This window comes from Aricia agestis, chromosome 21 (assembly GCF_905147365.1).
Source record: "Aricia agestis chromosome 21, ilAriAges1.1, whole genome shotgun sequence".
Taxonomy (NCBI): domain Eukaryota; kingdom Metazoa; phylum Arthropoda; class Insecta; order Lepidoptera; family Lycaenidae; genus Aricia; species Aricia agestis.
Window position 1 is genome coordinate 4,833,638 of NC_056426.1, and position 15,534 is coordinate 4,849,171.

General features: G+C 39.1%; 2 protein-coding genes across 2 annotated transcripts; one reads left to right on the forward strand and one right to left on the reverse strand.

The window, feature by feature from the left end:
• The first annotated feature begins 1,888 nt into the window (after positions 1-1,888).
• Positions 1,889-9,216, forward strand: LOC121737737. The gene is made up of 5 exons (XM_042129424.1): positions 1,889-1,976; positions 3,054-3,173; positions 4,054-4,151; positions 6,949-7,008; positions 9,109-9,216. Exons 1-5 carry the CDS (start codon positions 1,897-1,899, stop codon positions 9,165-9,167), a joined length of 417 nt encoding a protein of 138 aa, XP_041985358.1. The 5' UTR covers positions 1,889-1,896; the 3' UTR covers positions 9,168-9,216.
• Positions 9,217-11,322: 2,106 nt separating this feature from the next.
• Positions 11,323-14,723, reverse strand: LOC121737744. Its single transcript, XM_042129428.1, has 5 exons — positions 14,583-14,723; positions 13,475-13,582; positions 12,753-12,850; positions 11,692-11,751; positions 11,323-11,400 (listed from the first exon to the last, which is right to left on the reverse strand). Exons 1-5 carry the CDS (start codon positions 14,711-14,713, stop codon positions 11,342-11,344), a joined length of 456 nt encoding a protein of 151 aa, XP_041985362.1. The 5' UTR covers positions 14,714-14,723; the 3' UTR covers positions 11,323-11,341.
• Between the last annotated feature and the right edge of the window lie 811 nt (positions 14,724-15,534).

Sequence of the window (15,534 nt, forward strand, 5' to 3'; positions counted from 1 at the left end):
TGACTCATCTTTCTCGCTCGCACTTGTGCGTTGCTAATTAACCTTTCTCCGTAATAACTCGCCGAGTTATTTCCGAGTATATTGGCGCGTGGTAAAACGAGACAGAACATGACGATCAGTTCACAGGAATGAAAAGGACAGATGCTTACTATGAAATATCGTTGTATGAAGAAATAACCCGCTAATTTATCGGCTTCTATCGGAGATGGCCTGCACGTTGCATTGCCTATATAAATTTATAGGCAATTAATTATTAATTCAAACTATTTCAAGTGAGAGAAAAATTTATTGCATATAAAATTTTGTAGGCGTTTAGTGAATTCAAAGTTTTTTAAGTATGTAAAATATTTATTAGATAAAAATGTATTTGGTCCATAGATTCGATTTTCTAAAAGGGAAGCCGACGGGAATCGGGTTATATGGACTCTTCGCCACTGATGCCTTGCCTGCTATTTCTTAGATAAAAACAACGCGTTCTTTTTTATGGCATGTACAATGTAAAAGGTGCTTAAGGATAACCCGTCAATGCTAACTTGTATAATTATTACGAGCAAACTCTTTCGGGGTGTAATGTTCCCACAACGAGTTTAACCCTTGATGTAGCCCGAACGACTTTACTTGGGATATAATGGACCCCACATAAGACAGATTTTGTTAGAAACAACTATTATGGTTGGTTTTGGCGCTAAGTTGCGGTTATTTGAGGTAAGGTAACATTATGTAGACTTTAAGGGTCAATTCAGACCGCAACGCGTTATAATATGCAATTCTAAAGTATAGATTTAACAGATTTGTAAGACGTCTCACGCAATTGAAATCTGTCAATTCAGTACAAATTTAGAAATGCATATACGCGTCGCGTTGCGGTCTGAATTGACCCTTATGGTTAGGCGATGCATACATTGCAATGTGAAATGACCCTCACTATCTGGGTACAGAATTTCAAACAATTTTTTTCTATAATTTGAAGCTTTGTACCATCGAGGAAGTTGATTCCTATGCAATTGACAGACCAACGTTTTTTTTTTTTTTTAATGAAATAAGGGGGCAAACGAGCAAACGGGTCACCTGATGGAAAGCAACTTCCGTCGCCCATGGACACTCGCAGCATCAGAAGAGCTGCAGGTGCGTTGCCGGCCTTTTAAGAGGGAATAGGTTAATAGGTAAGGGGAGGGTAGGGATGGGAAGTTAAGGGAATAGGGAAGGGTAGGGAAGGGAATAGGGTAGGGGATTGGGCCTCCGGTAAACTCACTCACTCGGCGAAACACAGCGCAAGCGCTGTTTCACGCCGGTTTTCTGTGAGGACGTGGTATTTCTCCGGTCGAGCCGGCCCATTCGTGCCGAAGCATGGCTCTCCCACCTCAATAACAACTTATCTTAACGCAAATTGCTAATAGTAAGTCGATAAAATTGAATTTAAAAATTATTACAATTTTCTTTATGTTCATGACTTTTCATCGTAAAATTTAATAACCATAGAAAATAACTAATCAAGGACGGAGTTGACACATTGCGGTGGCGAGGATGTGCATTTTTAAATAAGCCATTTGAAACTGGACTTTATTTACTACACAAGAAGATACACATTGAATTGACTGACTTGCCGCGTAAGGGTCAATTCAGACCGCAACGCGATGAGTAGATGCATTTCTAAAGTATGGATTTGACAGATTTGCAATACGTCTCAGTTCCCACGCAATTGAAATCTGTCCATTCAGTACAAATTTAGAAATTCGTACTGAATTGACAGATCTGTTGCGTAACGGTCTGAATTGACCCTTAAAAGGTGTGTCAACGCCACGTAGCGATGTAAGCTGACCCTTATGCTTATGTACCGTAGTGGTACCACAAATTAATTAGCAATAGCATTATTTTCGATTACAAATTGTAGTAAAAATGAAATTAACTTTCGTTTCTAATAAACCAATCTTTTTAGCTTTATTTGTTTTCATGGTCATTGGTGTCAATTCAGAGGAGTAAGTATTTAAGTAATAATACTAATTTTTTAAGCACTGATGCATTTTTAAATATGCCATTCGGACTATTTTGGTAGCGACGCATTTTATTAACAGAATTTGAAGTGCATGTATCGAAACATTATTTTACATAGTGCAACAGTCCATGTATCGTCACGTTTTGTTCCGGTGTGACCTAATCCCAAAGGTTTTTCCATATTTGATGAATAACCATGTTAGCTGTCTGCAGCATGCACCATTATTATCAAAATCAAAATATTTATTTCTAAATAGGTTAACAAAGTTAACACTTTTAGAACGTATTTTACTAAAAAGATGGAAAATTACAACAGTAACTTAAAATAATTTACAAAAGCATGTAAAATGTGTTATCTTTTAAATGTTAGGCCGCGTACTCCTCCAAAACTGCTTTACTGATTTGAACCAAATTTTATATGCATATTCAGCGGGTCTGAGAATCAGCTACTGGGTACTCTTTATATTGATAAGTCCATTTTTTAAATAAATAATAGTAAATTATTACAACTCGAGACTGACGGCGACCATTGTTTGTGCGATGGGATAGCGGTGGATGTTGCCATGGTGACATACTTATTTAGTCACGTCTTCAATAAAATAATATGGGCGAAATCTATATAATATTATATTTGGGAAGAGTTTGTTTGTTTGTTTGAACACGCTAATCTCAGGAACTACTGGTCCGATTTGAAAAATTATTTCAGTGTTAGATAGCCCATTTATCAAGGAAGGCTATAGGCTATATTATATTATCACGCTAAGACTCATATGAAGAAACTCAGGAAAATGTGGTAAAAACGGGGAAAATATTAGAAAGGCTTTATCTCACGAACTACTGAAGCAATTTTTGCACTTCAGGGTCGTTCTTCAAATCTTCTGGCACTCCCGACGTGCAACCTGTTTTTTAGGGTTCCGTACCCAAAGAAAGGTGAAAACGGGTATTCATGATACTTCGTTGTCTGTCCGTCTGTCTACCCGGCTGTCTGCCCGGCTGTCTGCCCGTCTGTCTGTCCGACTCGCACTTGGCTGATTATTTTAATTTTCTATTTTAAATTTTAGAGTAACACCTGTGAGGCTCACCACTCCATCTACGGTTAAGACCAAGACGACTCTCCATTTTCGACTGTCTTTCAATGAAAGCTGCGACTACCTAGCCCACTACTGTCTTAGAGCTTACAAGTGAGTATTCAATGAGCGTATCGCCTGATGGTAGGTTACGCAATACTTCTATTCTGTTATTTCAAGAGAAAAAAAGAAACTTTGTTTGGTATGATATTAAACACAATAAAAAAATATATAATGCTAAGTACTGACATACGGTTTTGCTCGATAGTTTTACTCCAAATCGAGCAATAACCACCGTGTGGACCGCAAAACTGACAGCTCGAAGGCTTGCTTCGAGCCGGCTCCGATGGTACATATGTCATTTCCTTCGATTCGGAGTAAAACTATCGAGCAAAACCGCATGTGAGTACTTAGCATAATAGTTTTATTGATGGAAACAGAAGTGACAGAAGGGTGATGGCGTATCTTGCACAGCTGTCTGTGCAACAGGATTTTGACAGCAATTATGATGCTATATCTGCTGTGTCAAAAACTTTGTGAAGAAATTCTGCTGTCTGCCAGTCACTTACTGTGCAATACCACTGACCTCCATTATACTAGTAAGTTGAACTTATGATTCCCTTTGAAATGACAGCTGTTTTTTGTGCCTATTTGAAGCGGAATCAGCGCCCCCAATGCGGGGGAAGAGAACTAAATCTGACGTAACTTGCAAATGGCCGCTTAACCGTTATTGGTTGTAGAAACTAGTATTAGTTCCAAGTACACTCACTACTGCTATCAACGCCAATATGGCGACTTTCAAACGTCAAACTAACGTCAGATTAGTTCTCTTCCCCCGCATTGGGGGCGCTGATTCCATTTCAAATAGGCACAAAAAACAGCTGGGTATCATAAGTCCAGCGTACTTGTATAATGGAGGTCAGTGTGCAATACTAAATAATGTTGCATAGCTGTCGAAAGATATTAATCTTTTTTTTTTCATAAAATCTGTCAGCACTGGAACATTATGCGCGCGGACGGCGCAGTACGTATATCACACGTTCAAGACTTACTGTATGCTGGACTATGTCAACTGTTTGGAGAGATATGAAGGTAAAGATCTAGAGTTACCTGTGTTATTCAGATTTTAAACCCGAGACAGCACTAAGCGACACTACGCTTTTTTTTTTAATGAAATAAGGGGGCAAACGAGCAATCGGGTCACCTGATGGAAAGCAACTTCCGTCGCCCATGGAAACTCGCAGCATCAGAAGAGCTGCAGGTGCGTTGCCGGCCTTTTAAGAGGGAATAGGATTGCAGGGTAGGGGAGGTAAGGAAGGGAATAGGGAAGGGAAGGGTAGGGGATTGGGCCTCCGGTAAACTCACTCACTCGGCGAAACACAGTTCAAGCGCTGTTTCACGCCGGTTTTCTGTGAGCCCGTGGTATTCTCTCTACCACGTGAAAGTCACAAACGCGTGAGGCAGCTTGCCTCATACGATTACAGAGAATATTTAACCGTGACGTATCGCGTTGCTCAGTAGCAGCGCAGTGTCGCTTAGTGCAGTCTCACCTTTACTTGCAAACGTTCGATACTAAGGGTCAGTTTATGCTGTAAAGTGCGTATTAACGATACGAAATTAAATGCCAAGCCGTTGCTACATCGTATTGCCTTTATGCATTGCAAAGTCTCGCAGCGTTTTAAAGTAACTTTTAAGGGTCAATTCAGACCGCAACTTGATGAGGTGAGGCGCGGCGCGGCATAAATTTGTATGGATTTGACAGATTTCAATTGCGCGAGACGTCTTGCGAATCTGTCAAATCCATATAAATTTAGAAATGCATCTACGCGTCGCGTTGCAGTCTGAATCAACCCTAAGGGTCAATTTAGACTGCACCGCGATTTCAATTTAGACAATTGAAATCTGTCAATTCAGTACAAATTTAGAAATGCATCTACGCGTCGCGCTGCGGTCTGAACTGACCCTTACAATACTTACGCTGCTGATAACAGCCTAAGTATAGAATACGTCTGTTTCTTTTTGTCATATGAAAAATATCTCATGATAGACATAGACTGGAATATTTAAAATTCACGTAAGTAAATATTATCAATTAATTAAAAAATTATTCATATAGTATTTTTTTTTATTTAACCGTTCATTGCACACAAAAGACATGTAACAAGTTATACTTATAAAGAAAGACGAAACAACAGGTATAATAGCTCCCACACCGGTTTCGGTGACGGTGGCCGGTTTCATTGAAACCAGGCCAGCTACGCAGGAGTAATTTTTATAGTGCCCAAGTGTGTGCGCAGACACAAGAGCACTCTCTATTCCTTTACTCTCATAACCCAGTGGGACGGACGACCGACACGACTGGCGAGAGATCAGGCGCAGGACCGACTTTTTACATGCCCATCCGACGCATGGATCATCTTACTTGTCAGACAATCAGGTGATCAGCCTGCATTGTCCTAACCAAACTTGGGAATAACATGTTTCCAACGCGGGAATCGAACCCACGACCTCCGAGTCAAGAACCGCGCTCTATACCACTAGACCACGGAGGCGTCTAACGTGAACAACAGGTACTGCTTATCTCTAAAGAAACTTCTTTCAGCAGACCTTCGAAGAGAAATTTGATCAGAAAACATCAGATAGGGCACAGAACAGAAATGAAATATACAACTAAATTGTTATTATGTTATACAGTATTATAATTATGTACAACTAAAGTTTTAAGTTAGGTTTCCAAAATAATTTCAAGTTACTTTCCTCCTTTTTCGGATGCCGGTTAAAATATCAGTTACGGTTGTGCAGTACGCAATGCGGCACAAACTCGTAAACTGACAGTAGCCACGTCAGCATACTCCCATTGTTACGGTGAAACAACGGGAATTTCACTTTTTAAAATGAGTACAAAAAATATGCATACGAATATAATAAATGCGTATCTGTTTGTTATTTCTTCACGGCAAAACCGCTGAACCGATTTTTCTGGGGTTGCAGTCCCGTGAAAGGCCATAGAAAAGTGTACGGTTTCCGTCCGATAAACGAATTTTGGCACAACGGAGTTCCGGGCGTCATCTAGTTAAAATATAAGCAATAGGAGGTAAGCTGATAGCTATTTTAAAATGTCGTCTAGATATTCCTGATCCGTTTCCTGGGATAAAAACTATCATACCTCCTTTCCCGGATGTCAAAGAATCGTGGTTAAAGCGTAAAGTTATGACAGATTATCACATTTATAATATTAACGAAGCAATCATATTATTTTGTGTGTAAGAAAAAGAAAATCATTTTAAAATATCGTATTTCTAGCTATAACAAAAAATTGTAGCTTCGTAGCCCGTAGCACGCTACGGCGTAGCGATCTCGTAGCACCCACGTAGCACTTGCGTATTGCCGTAGTACGTAGTGCGTAGCTACAAGCATACTATAATTGTATGCTTGTAGTAGTGCAATTTTTTTTTTATGAAATAAGGGGGCAATCGAGCAAACGGGTCACCTAATGGAAAGCAACTTCCGTCGCCCATGGAAACTCGCAGCATCAGAAGAGCTGCAGGTGCGTTGCCGGCCTTTTAAGAGGGAATAGGATTACAGGGTAGGGGAGGTAAGGAAGGGAATAGGGAAGGGAAGGGTAGGGAATTGGGCCTCCGGTAAACTCACTCACTCGGCGAAACACAGCGCAAGCGCTGTTTCACGTCGGTTTTCTGTGAGAACGTGGTATTTACCCGGTCGAGCCGGCCCATTCGTGCCGAAGCATGGCTCTCCCACGTATAAAAATGTAATATTTCGTGGTACGTTATTGTTTCGTGTTACAAAATATTTTTTGTACTACAAGGAGCGCCCTCTATTTCTTCAATAAGTAATTTACATAAAATATAATTCAATTCGTATTTTTCAGTCTGGCAAATCGTTCACATGGGAGAATGTTTTGATTTTCCTCTTGACACGGAGTACGGTTGTAAGTATCAACATAATTTCTCCAAAATATAAATAGCAAAACAATTAAATATCACGTCACGTGCGCATATAACTTGTGTCATTGTTGAGTGTGTTTGGTTGATATATAATAATAATAATAGCTCCCACACCGGTTTCGGTGACGGTGGCCGGTTTCGTTGAAACCAGGCCAGCTACGCAGGAGTAATTTTATAGTGCCCAAGTGTGTGCGCAGTACACAAGAGCACTCTCTATTCCTTTTCTCTCATAACCCAGTGGGACGGACGACCGACACGACTGGCGAGAGATCAGGCGCAGGACCGACATTTTACATGCCCATCCGACGCATGGATCATCTTACTTGTCAGACAATCAGGTGATCAGCCTGCATTATCCTAACCAAACTTGGAAATAACATGTTTCCAACGCGGGAATCGAACCCACGATCTCCGAGTCAAGAGCCGAGCTCTGAACCACTGGACCACGGAGGCTTGGTTGATATAAGCAATTACTTACGCACAAATTATTTATTACCTATTCGTTATAGGTGCTCCCTCACCGGGAGCATTCGCTTGTAATGTAACGTTACAGAGTCGAGCATAAATTTTTAAAAGCATTTTAATACGTGGGAGAGCCATGCTTCGGCACGAATGGGCCGGCTCAGCCGGATAAATACCACGTTCTCACAGAAAACCGGCGTGAAACAGCGCTTGCGTTGTTTCACGCCGAGTGAGTGAGTTTACCGGAGGCCCAATCCCCTACCCTATTTCCTTTCCTACCCTCCCCTATTCCCTTCCCTTCCCTACCATCCCCTATTACCCTATTCCATCTTAAAAGGCCGGCAACGCACATGCAGCTCTTCTAATGCTGCGAGTGTCCATGGGTGACGGAAGTTGCTTTCCATCAGGTGACCCGTTTGCTCGTTTGCCTCCTTATTTCATAAAAAAAAAAACAGTGAGGAACCGATCATTACAATGTAATGATACAGTGTGTAATATCTTAATACAATTGTAAGTTCTATGCTACGTGAATCAAAGTCGAATCTATTTAATTTTAAGATTGCATTACATGCGAATGCTCGTCAGCCAGGGAGGTAGTTTTGTAATGTAATGCTCAAAATCAAATCTATAATGTTACATTTCACGCGAATGCTCCCGGTGAGGGAGCACCTTTAGGTTGCCCATAATCGCAGGTGATTGTGCTTGTAGATAGCTTTTTGGTGACAATCATGGTCATCCAACATAACCCAACGTCACATTACATAGACTAATTAATAATTATTAATTCATATCTAATAATTAGAGCTGTTAAGTACCGCATAGGAAGTAACAGCTGGTGTATTAATTTTGCCAAGCCACAAACTACCACAAAATTGTGATCGATATTGTGGCTTTTGGATAATCAGCTTGTTTAGAAATTAAATTATAAAATTTGACATACTGACTGACACACTTTCGCACATTTATAATATTAGCACAGTGTAAATAGATAATTAGTATGGATATCATCTTAGTGAATAGAGCAATATTGTTCAGTTAGTTCACATTGCAACGTGTCGAGACGATGCGAATCATTTTTAGGGTTCCGTACCCAAAGGGTAAAAACGGGACCCTATTACTGAGACTTCGATATCTGTCCGTCTGTCCGTCTCTCTGAAGTTGAAATTTTCACAAATTATGTACTTATATCTTTTGCCACTATAACAATAAATACTAAAAACAAAATAAAATTATTACTTAAGGGGGGCTCCCATACAACAAACGTGATTTTTTTGGCCTCTTTTGCTCTATATCAATGATGGCAACAGATAGGTACTTGAATTGTCCTCAAAGTCCTAACTTATATGTGTACTTTAATATTTAATAATAATATTAAAATAAAATAAAAAATTAAGGGGGGCTCCCATGCAAAAAAACACAATTTTGGCCTAATTTTGCTCTATAATGGTACGGAACCCTTCGTGCGCGAGTTCGATTCGCACTTTGCCGATTTTTAATGAGACATTCAAAATTGGGACAGGCTGGCCAACAACGCGTCAAGTCTGTCAATTAAATGTATACCTTCTTGTGTAGTAATAAAGTTGCGTTTTGAGTGGATCATTAATACATTTACATTTTTTCAGTGTACCACTACGAGAACGACGAATTTCTCAATGAAACCTACGTCATGGAAGATCACTGACATCTCTTGTATTAAAAATACTAGCTATTTGACCGAGCTTTGCTCGGTATTCGATAAAACACGAATAAAATGACATTTTCTAAAAATGATTTATCGCCCCCAAAACCCCCTATATCAGCGTTGCCAGATTTTTTTTGTACCAAGTCGGGTCTTTGAAACTTTTTGAGTGAAAAAGCGGGATTCCACAGTCAAAAGTGGGACAAAGAAAAAAAAGGCATAAAATCAAAAAGTTTTTTTTTATTATTATCTTTTTATTTGCGTTTAAAAAACGTTTACGTGACAATCGATAGCTAAAGTAGCCAAAGAAAATCCACCCCTCTACCTCCCACACTATTAACTTCATTACGCATCTTTCTTTCTCAGAACGCTGTACGTACGTACGCTTTCCCCGAAAAGCGGGACTGAGCCTGCCCCGCGCGGGACATTTGATTTTGATGAAACGATGTCTGGCAACGCTGCCCTATATACTCATGAAAATCTTTGGAGCCGATTGCGAGATTCCAATTATATATAAAATTATATACAAGAATTGCTCGTTTAAAGATATAAGATAAAAAAACTTTCCTACATTTTATTGTGATTAATTTTCTACCGACGTTGGTCTAGCGCCCCATGCCATCCGCTGCTTTGTAGTGTAAAACCAAACCTATAGTTTAGGTCATTAACTGTCAATTTGGAACAAAGTTCCTTATCGCGCGTTCGGTGTCAATCTGAAGGCTAGACAGAACGATATTTGACCTTGATTTGACCCCGACACTTTTTTATTAGTACCTGCATGTTAGGGGCAGAAGGCGTTGATAGTAAGTACTCCTGTGCGTCAACTAGATGGCGATTTTTAATATTTTTTGAGTGTATATGTTATAGGCAAACTCCGAAGCTCCGGCGCTCCTAGGTTGGACTGGTCAATCCTCAGGTCAGACTGAATGACTTAGTCAAAGCCCAAACAAATGTAAATTTTCGGCCTTTGACTAAACAATTTTCGTCAAACCTGGGAGGGACTAATTTGGTCAGGCAAACGTCAAAACACAATTTTATTAAATCGGGGTTTGACGAGTCAAACTCCGATATAGGTATGAAGTGTCTTATCTTCGTATATTTGGAAGCATTTTATCATTTAAGCAGCTTTCAAGTCTTAACCGCTTAACTCTGCCAGTTCTGACACCTGATTGGTCAGCTTACGTGATTTTCACTTTTATATTTGAGATGCTTTGAGAGAATGCCGTGTGGCCCGCCTTTTGTACGATGTGCAATAAAGTATAAAATAAATAAATAAGTGCTTTGAAATATACGGAGGTTAGTTTGTAAGATTAGGTAAGTATAAAAAATAACATTTTTAAAATTTTGATGTTTATTGTTTTAATAATTTCTTAAGTAATTAAAATGGAAAATTTATCATTTTTCTGGCACGGTGAGGCATTAACTTTAATGTTAATTGTTTTAATAATTTCTTAGGTAGTTAAAGTGGCAAATTAATCATTTTTCTGACATGGTGAGGCATTAATGTTAATGTTAATTGTTTTAATAAACTTCTTTATCCACGTTTTTAGTAACAACAACACCGTTTGATTCACTCATCTTCAATTTTACACAATTACACGCCCGCGTGCGTGCGTACACAATTGAGCGTGCGCTCAATGAAGGAACATGAAATGACAAAACAATCGGTCCGAACACCGCGAGAGACATTATGAACCTTTAAACATGTTCAGATCAACGTTTGACCGAGTTTTGCAGTCGCTTCTAGGATTGACTAGGCCAAAACCGAAACAGAATAATTTACTTTCGACGTTTGACTGAAAAGTTAGGAGCTCCTGGGTTTGACTAAAAATACTTCAGGCAAAGGGCGAAATTGAAATGTATTTCGGGGATCGCCTAACGACTTTGGCCAAACCTAGGATAAACCAGTCCTTCCGCGAAGAGACTGTGTACCGGACTTTGACTATAACATATATAACTATATTATATACTATATAAATGTATACAGGTTTTTTGAACATAAGAAATAACTTCGTTCCATTCGGGTGTCCCTTGACACCTCTCAAGTGTTTGTCGCTTGCGGCAAAGATCGGAGCCACCTTTGGAAACATTCTCGCATATCTTAGTAGTTTTTGACAAGAGAGCTCGGCTCAGACCTTCTTTAAAAGAATACCAAGTATTATTGCATTTTATTTTAATCAAACATCTTCTATAATGTAATACTGATCCAGGAACAAGTCATCGTCGTAAGGGTAATCTGTAAACAATTGCGTACTGTTTAATAATGCATTGTCGGGTCGTGCCTGGTTTTGTTTCTTTTAAAATAATACTAATAAAAACTGAGCCTTGGCCAGTTATTTATTTCACAAATAATTCCGACTCTTTCCTTCTTTTTCTCTTTCTTTCTTTCTTTTTCAATAGGATCTTTCGTGCTAATTTTCGTGTTAAATATAATATTATAATATTATAGTATAGCCCTTATTAAAGGTTTTATACTTACGCCCATAAACCTATAATACGACAGTATATATTATAAGTCTATGCTTACGCCCGTATTCGTCCAGAGGTTTGATTTCTATACACTCCCCCATATACACAGGTTGCCACACTAGAAAAAATATGTATGTCAAAAGAAATTTAAAAACAACCCTCGATTCAAAATTATTCTAACAAATAGTAGCGGACATCCATAACTACTAAAACACAAATATAATACTAATATTATAAGTGCGAAAGTGTGTCTGTTCTTTACCTTGAAAAAATCGATAAAATTTGGTAGGGAGATACTTTGAGACTCGGGTAAGAACATAGAATACTTATTATTTTTATCCTGGAAAAATGTGCCGCACCCACGTACTAAACAAATGTTTGCTTAGCGCGTGGGTACTACTTTTCGGGATAAAAGACTACCCTATATTCTACTCCATATGAATGTCTTGCACGTTATATCATCAACACATCTTCAAAACTTGTATCAGTGCTATGACAACTTGAGGCTAACAAGCGTGACGTCATCACTCAAAACAAGATGGCGGCCGCGTCACAAGTTTGTAGGGCGTGAAATTACTTTGAGAGGCGTCTTGCTAATGTGTTGAAGATTTCGGCTACCTTTTAAAATGATTGGTATACTTGGAGCTGAGGGAAAGAGGGGAAGCATGTCAAAAATTACCCCCTAAATATACTGAATATACTTGCGAAAGTCTGTCTGTCTGTTACCTCTTCAATCTTAAGCGACTGAACGGATTATAATGAAATTTGGTTTGGAGATACTTTGTGAGGTGCAAAAGGATTTATTAAGATAGTTAAGTTTGAGCGCAGCGACCGAAGAAATGCCGTAACGAAAATAAACTTAACACCTTCCACCCCGACGTCGATGCCGTGCATCGTCTAACGTTGTTTCAGTTCAATAGACTTTGGCACGGTGTCTGTGTGCGTGCGACTTGACGTATGCGAATTATAATTGCATAAAAAACGGTATGCAATAGCTTTACTGCGTCAGTCTCCGAGTTTGTACGTATTTTTATGTTTCTTATGGAAAAATGTACGGTTCTCATGCAAGGATTTCGGCGCAACGTAGCGGGTGTCGTCTAGTAACAGAAACAAACTCACGATCATATCTTTCCATACAGTTGACGTAGTCCAGCATGCAATAGTTTTTGAACGTGTAGTATGTGAAATGCGCGCTCCTGGCGCACACTTTTCCTGTGCTAAAATTTAAAATATGGGTCAATTCAGACCGCAACTCGTAGATGAATTTCTAAATTTATATGGATTTGACAGATTCGCAAGAAGATCCATACAAAATGCCGCGCCGCGCCTCGCCTCGCCTCATCGCGTTGCGGTCTGAATTTACCCTTAGGGTCAGTTTCTACTTAAACAAGACAAAGCGTTACCGCTTTGTCTTGTTTAAGTAGAAACTGAGTGAGAGGTGAGAGAAAAAATAAATAAATTACGTAATGATCGTCTCGTCTCGTTACGTCTCGTCTTGTTTCGGTATTCGTAAGGAAATAAGACGAGACGTTACGCGACTAGACGATCCTTAGGTGCGTATAAAATGCAGTTGTTATTCCATAGTTATTAGGACAAAAAGGCAAGACAAGGAATGGAAATAAAGGAAAAAAGGAAAATATTGAGAAAAAAGAAAAAAAGGAATGAAATTGTTGAAAGTATTTTGTTAATTGATTCAAATGGGTTCAATAGCTTATACTGTCCTATCCTGTAAAATTATTGCCCTGCCTAGCTTCTTCGCACTTGGAGAAAAACTAAAAACTACAAACACTAGCCTGATATTCCGGGATTCCCATCAGGTGATATACGCTCGTTGAACTTACATAAAAGCCTTCAGGCAGTAGAAGGCGAGGTAGTCGCAGTTTTCTGGAAAAGACACCCTCGGTGGTGTGGTGCGCCTATGAACCTTGCTTTTTGGGGTTGAAGAGAACCTGGAATAGAATGATTCATATTTATTCATCGAAATACAACACATCATAGAACGATACTTCTTAGGGTCAATTTATACTAGCGCAGTCAGTTTTGATAATTCTCTTCGATGCGCTTCGACTATACGCTAGCCGCTAGTATAAATTGACCCTTAGTGTCTAAACACACAATGCCGAAGTTCCGCGGCGGAAGTTCGGCATGATTCCGCCTGCAATGTATTTTAAATTACCGATGACACACCATGCCGAAATTACGTCGCGTTATATTGTATGCGTAGCGCATTACTGGCGTAATCATGGCGAAAAAAAATCAGAAAATCGCCGTAAGTATCTAAACATACTAGATGTTTAGATACTTACGGCGATTTTCTGCGGAAAATTCTAATAAATTGCCCCTTTATGACCTAGAGCCTAGACGATAGGATTCATTTTGCTCTACGCTATTACAAAGCAGCGGCAGCATGGATCGTTAGAAAATTAAACCTATTAACATTGGGCCACTAGAATATGTCTGCAGTTACTGACATATTTTAGTAGCTAGACGATGTTTTCCTCTCCCGTACGAGCGTCCGTATTATTAGCAAAGACTTCTATTTAAACTGAATTATTAGTACCTACTTGAGATAAGAAAAATATGTCTCATTGGTATTCACCACCCGGGATCGAACCTTTTTTTTACGTAGAGAAATGCTGTGACGCTTTCCGCAGGGGATGGGGACTCCCACTGCGGATATGTGGGACTCGCCGCGGGCGAAGATGGTGTGTGCCGCGGCCCCACCCACTAAAACTCTACGGTGCGCCCAGCCACCGCTTCCTGACGAAGTCACGGGAACTGTACGACACCACAACTTCATCAGCAGACCCGGGATCGAACCTGCACCATCTCGAGAGCGAACTCAAAGTTTTACTCTGCCAGGCCACGGACGATTACTAGTAATTTTTATAATTTATAAGTAATAATAATTAATTATTATTAAACGATGTGTTTATTTATTACACTTACATTTTCATACGGTCTTCCATACCTGGGGGACCCATCTGAGTCACAGGGGTTCCAGGGGTCATAAGAGGTTCGTCTTGCAGCAACACAGGAACCACTAGTGATGTTAGAACTAGAAATTTTATAATTTTCATTGCGATACGTTAGTTGCATTGAAGTGAAATGGTAAAAAAATCTTGACGTTTCAAAACACAGCGATTCTCAAAGTGTGCGTTGCGGCACCCCAGGGTCTGTAGAAAATTTGTGTGACTGGTGTTACAAGTCATTTTGTAATTTTTTGCCTGTAATGTTATTAATCTATCTATCTATCTTCTATCTATATATATATAAAACTCAAAGGTGACTGACTGATTGACATAGTGATCTATCAACGCACAGCCCAAACCACTGGACGGATCGGGCTGAAATTTGGCATGCAGGTAGATGTTATGACGTAGGCATCCGCTAAGAAAGGATTTTGATAAATTCCAACCCCAAGGGGTTCAAATAGGGGATGAAAGTTTGTATAAAATAATACTTCTTAATGCGAACGAAGCCGCGATCAAAAGCTCGTAAAATATAATATTGAATATTTCTTATTAATTTTAATAATGCTTAATCTAAAAACTGTTTGTAGCCTTTGAATGGTTGAAGATTTATTTTAAAACAAGTTAAAAAATTGTTATTACAAGTTTAATATTATGATAGTAGTAGTTTTGCCGTCTGAGTATAATTGGTGCTAAAATAATTTCTTATCTTGGTAAATTGAAATTAAAATTTTTAATATAAATTGACCATGCCATTTTTAATAAAAGTTTTGCGTATTTCGCTATAAAATTACAATTGAAACCAATCGAAATATAATAATTGATTTTAGATTTTAAGATTTTAATAAGTAGTAATTTATTACATACTAGCGACCCGCCCCGGCGTCGCACAGGTATAAAATATATAGCCACTGAAAAAATTATTGAAA

Coding starts and splice junctions, on each gene's coding strand:
- LOC121737744 (XM_042129428.1), bottom strand. CDS start 14,713: ATGAAAATTATAAAATTTCTAGTTCTAACATCACTAGTGGTTCCTGTG. Junction 12,851..13,474: donor TACTGCCTGAAGGCTTTTAT/GTAAGTTCAACG, acceptor TTTAAATTTTAG/CACAGGAAAAGTGTGCGCCA. Junction 11,752..12,752: donor CTGTATGGAAAGATATGATC/GTGAGTTTGTTT, acceptor TATTTTTTCTAG/TGTGGCAACCTGTGTATATG.
- LOC121737737 (XM_042129424.1), top strand. CDS start 1,897: ATGAAATTAACTTTCGTTTCTAATAAACCAATCTTTTTAGCTTTATTT. Junction 3,174..4,053: donor TACTGTCTTAGAGCTTACAA/GTGAGTATTCAA, acceptor AAAATCTGTCAG/CACTGGAACATTATGCGCGC. Junction 7,009..9,108: donor TCTTGACACGGAGTACGGTT/GTAAGTATCAAC, acceptor ACATTTTTTCAG/TGTACCACTACGAGAACGAC.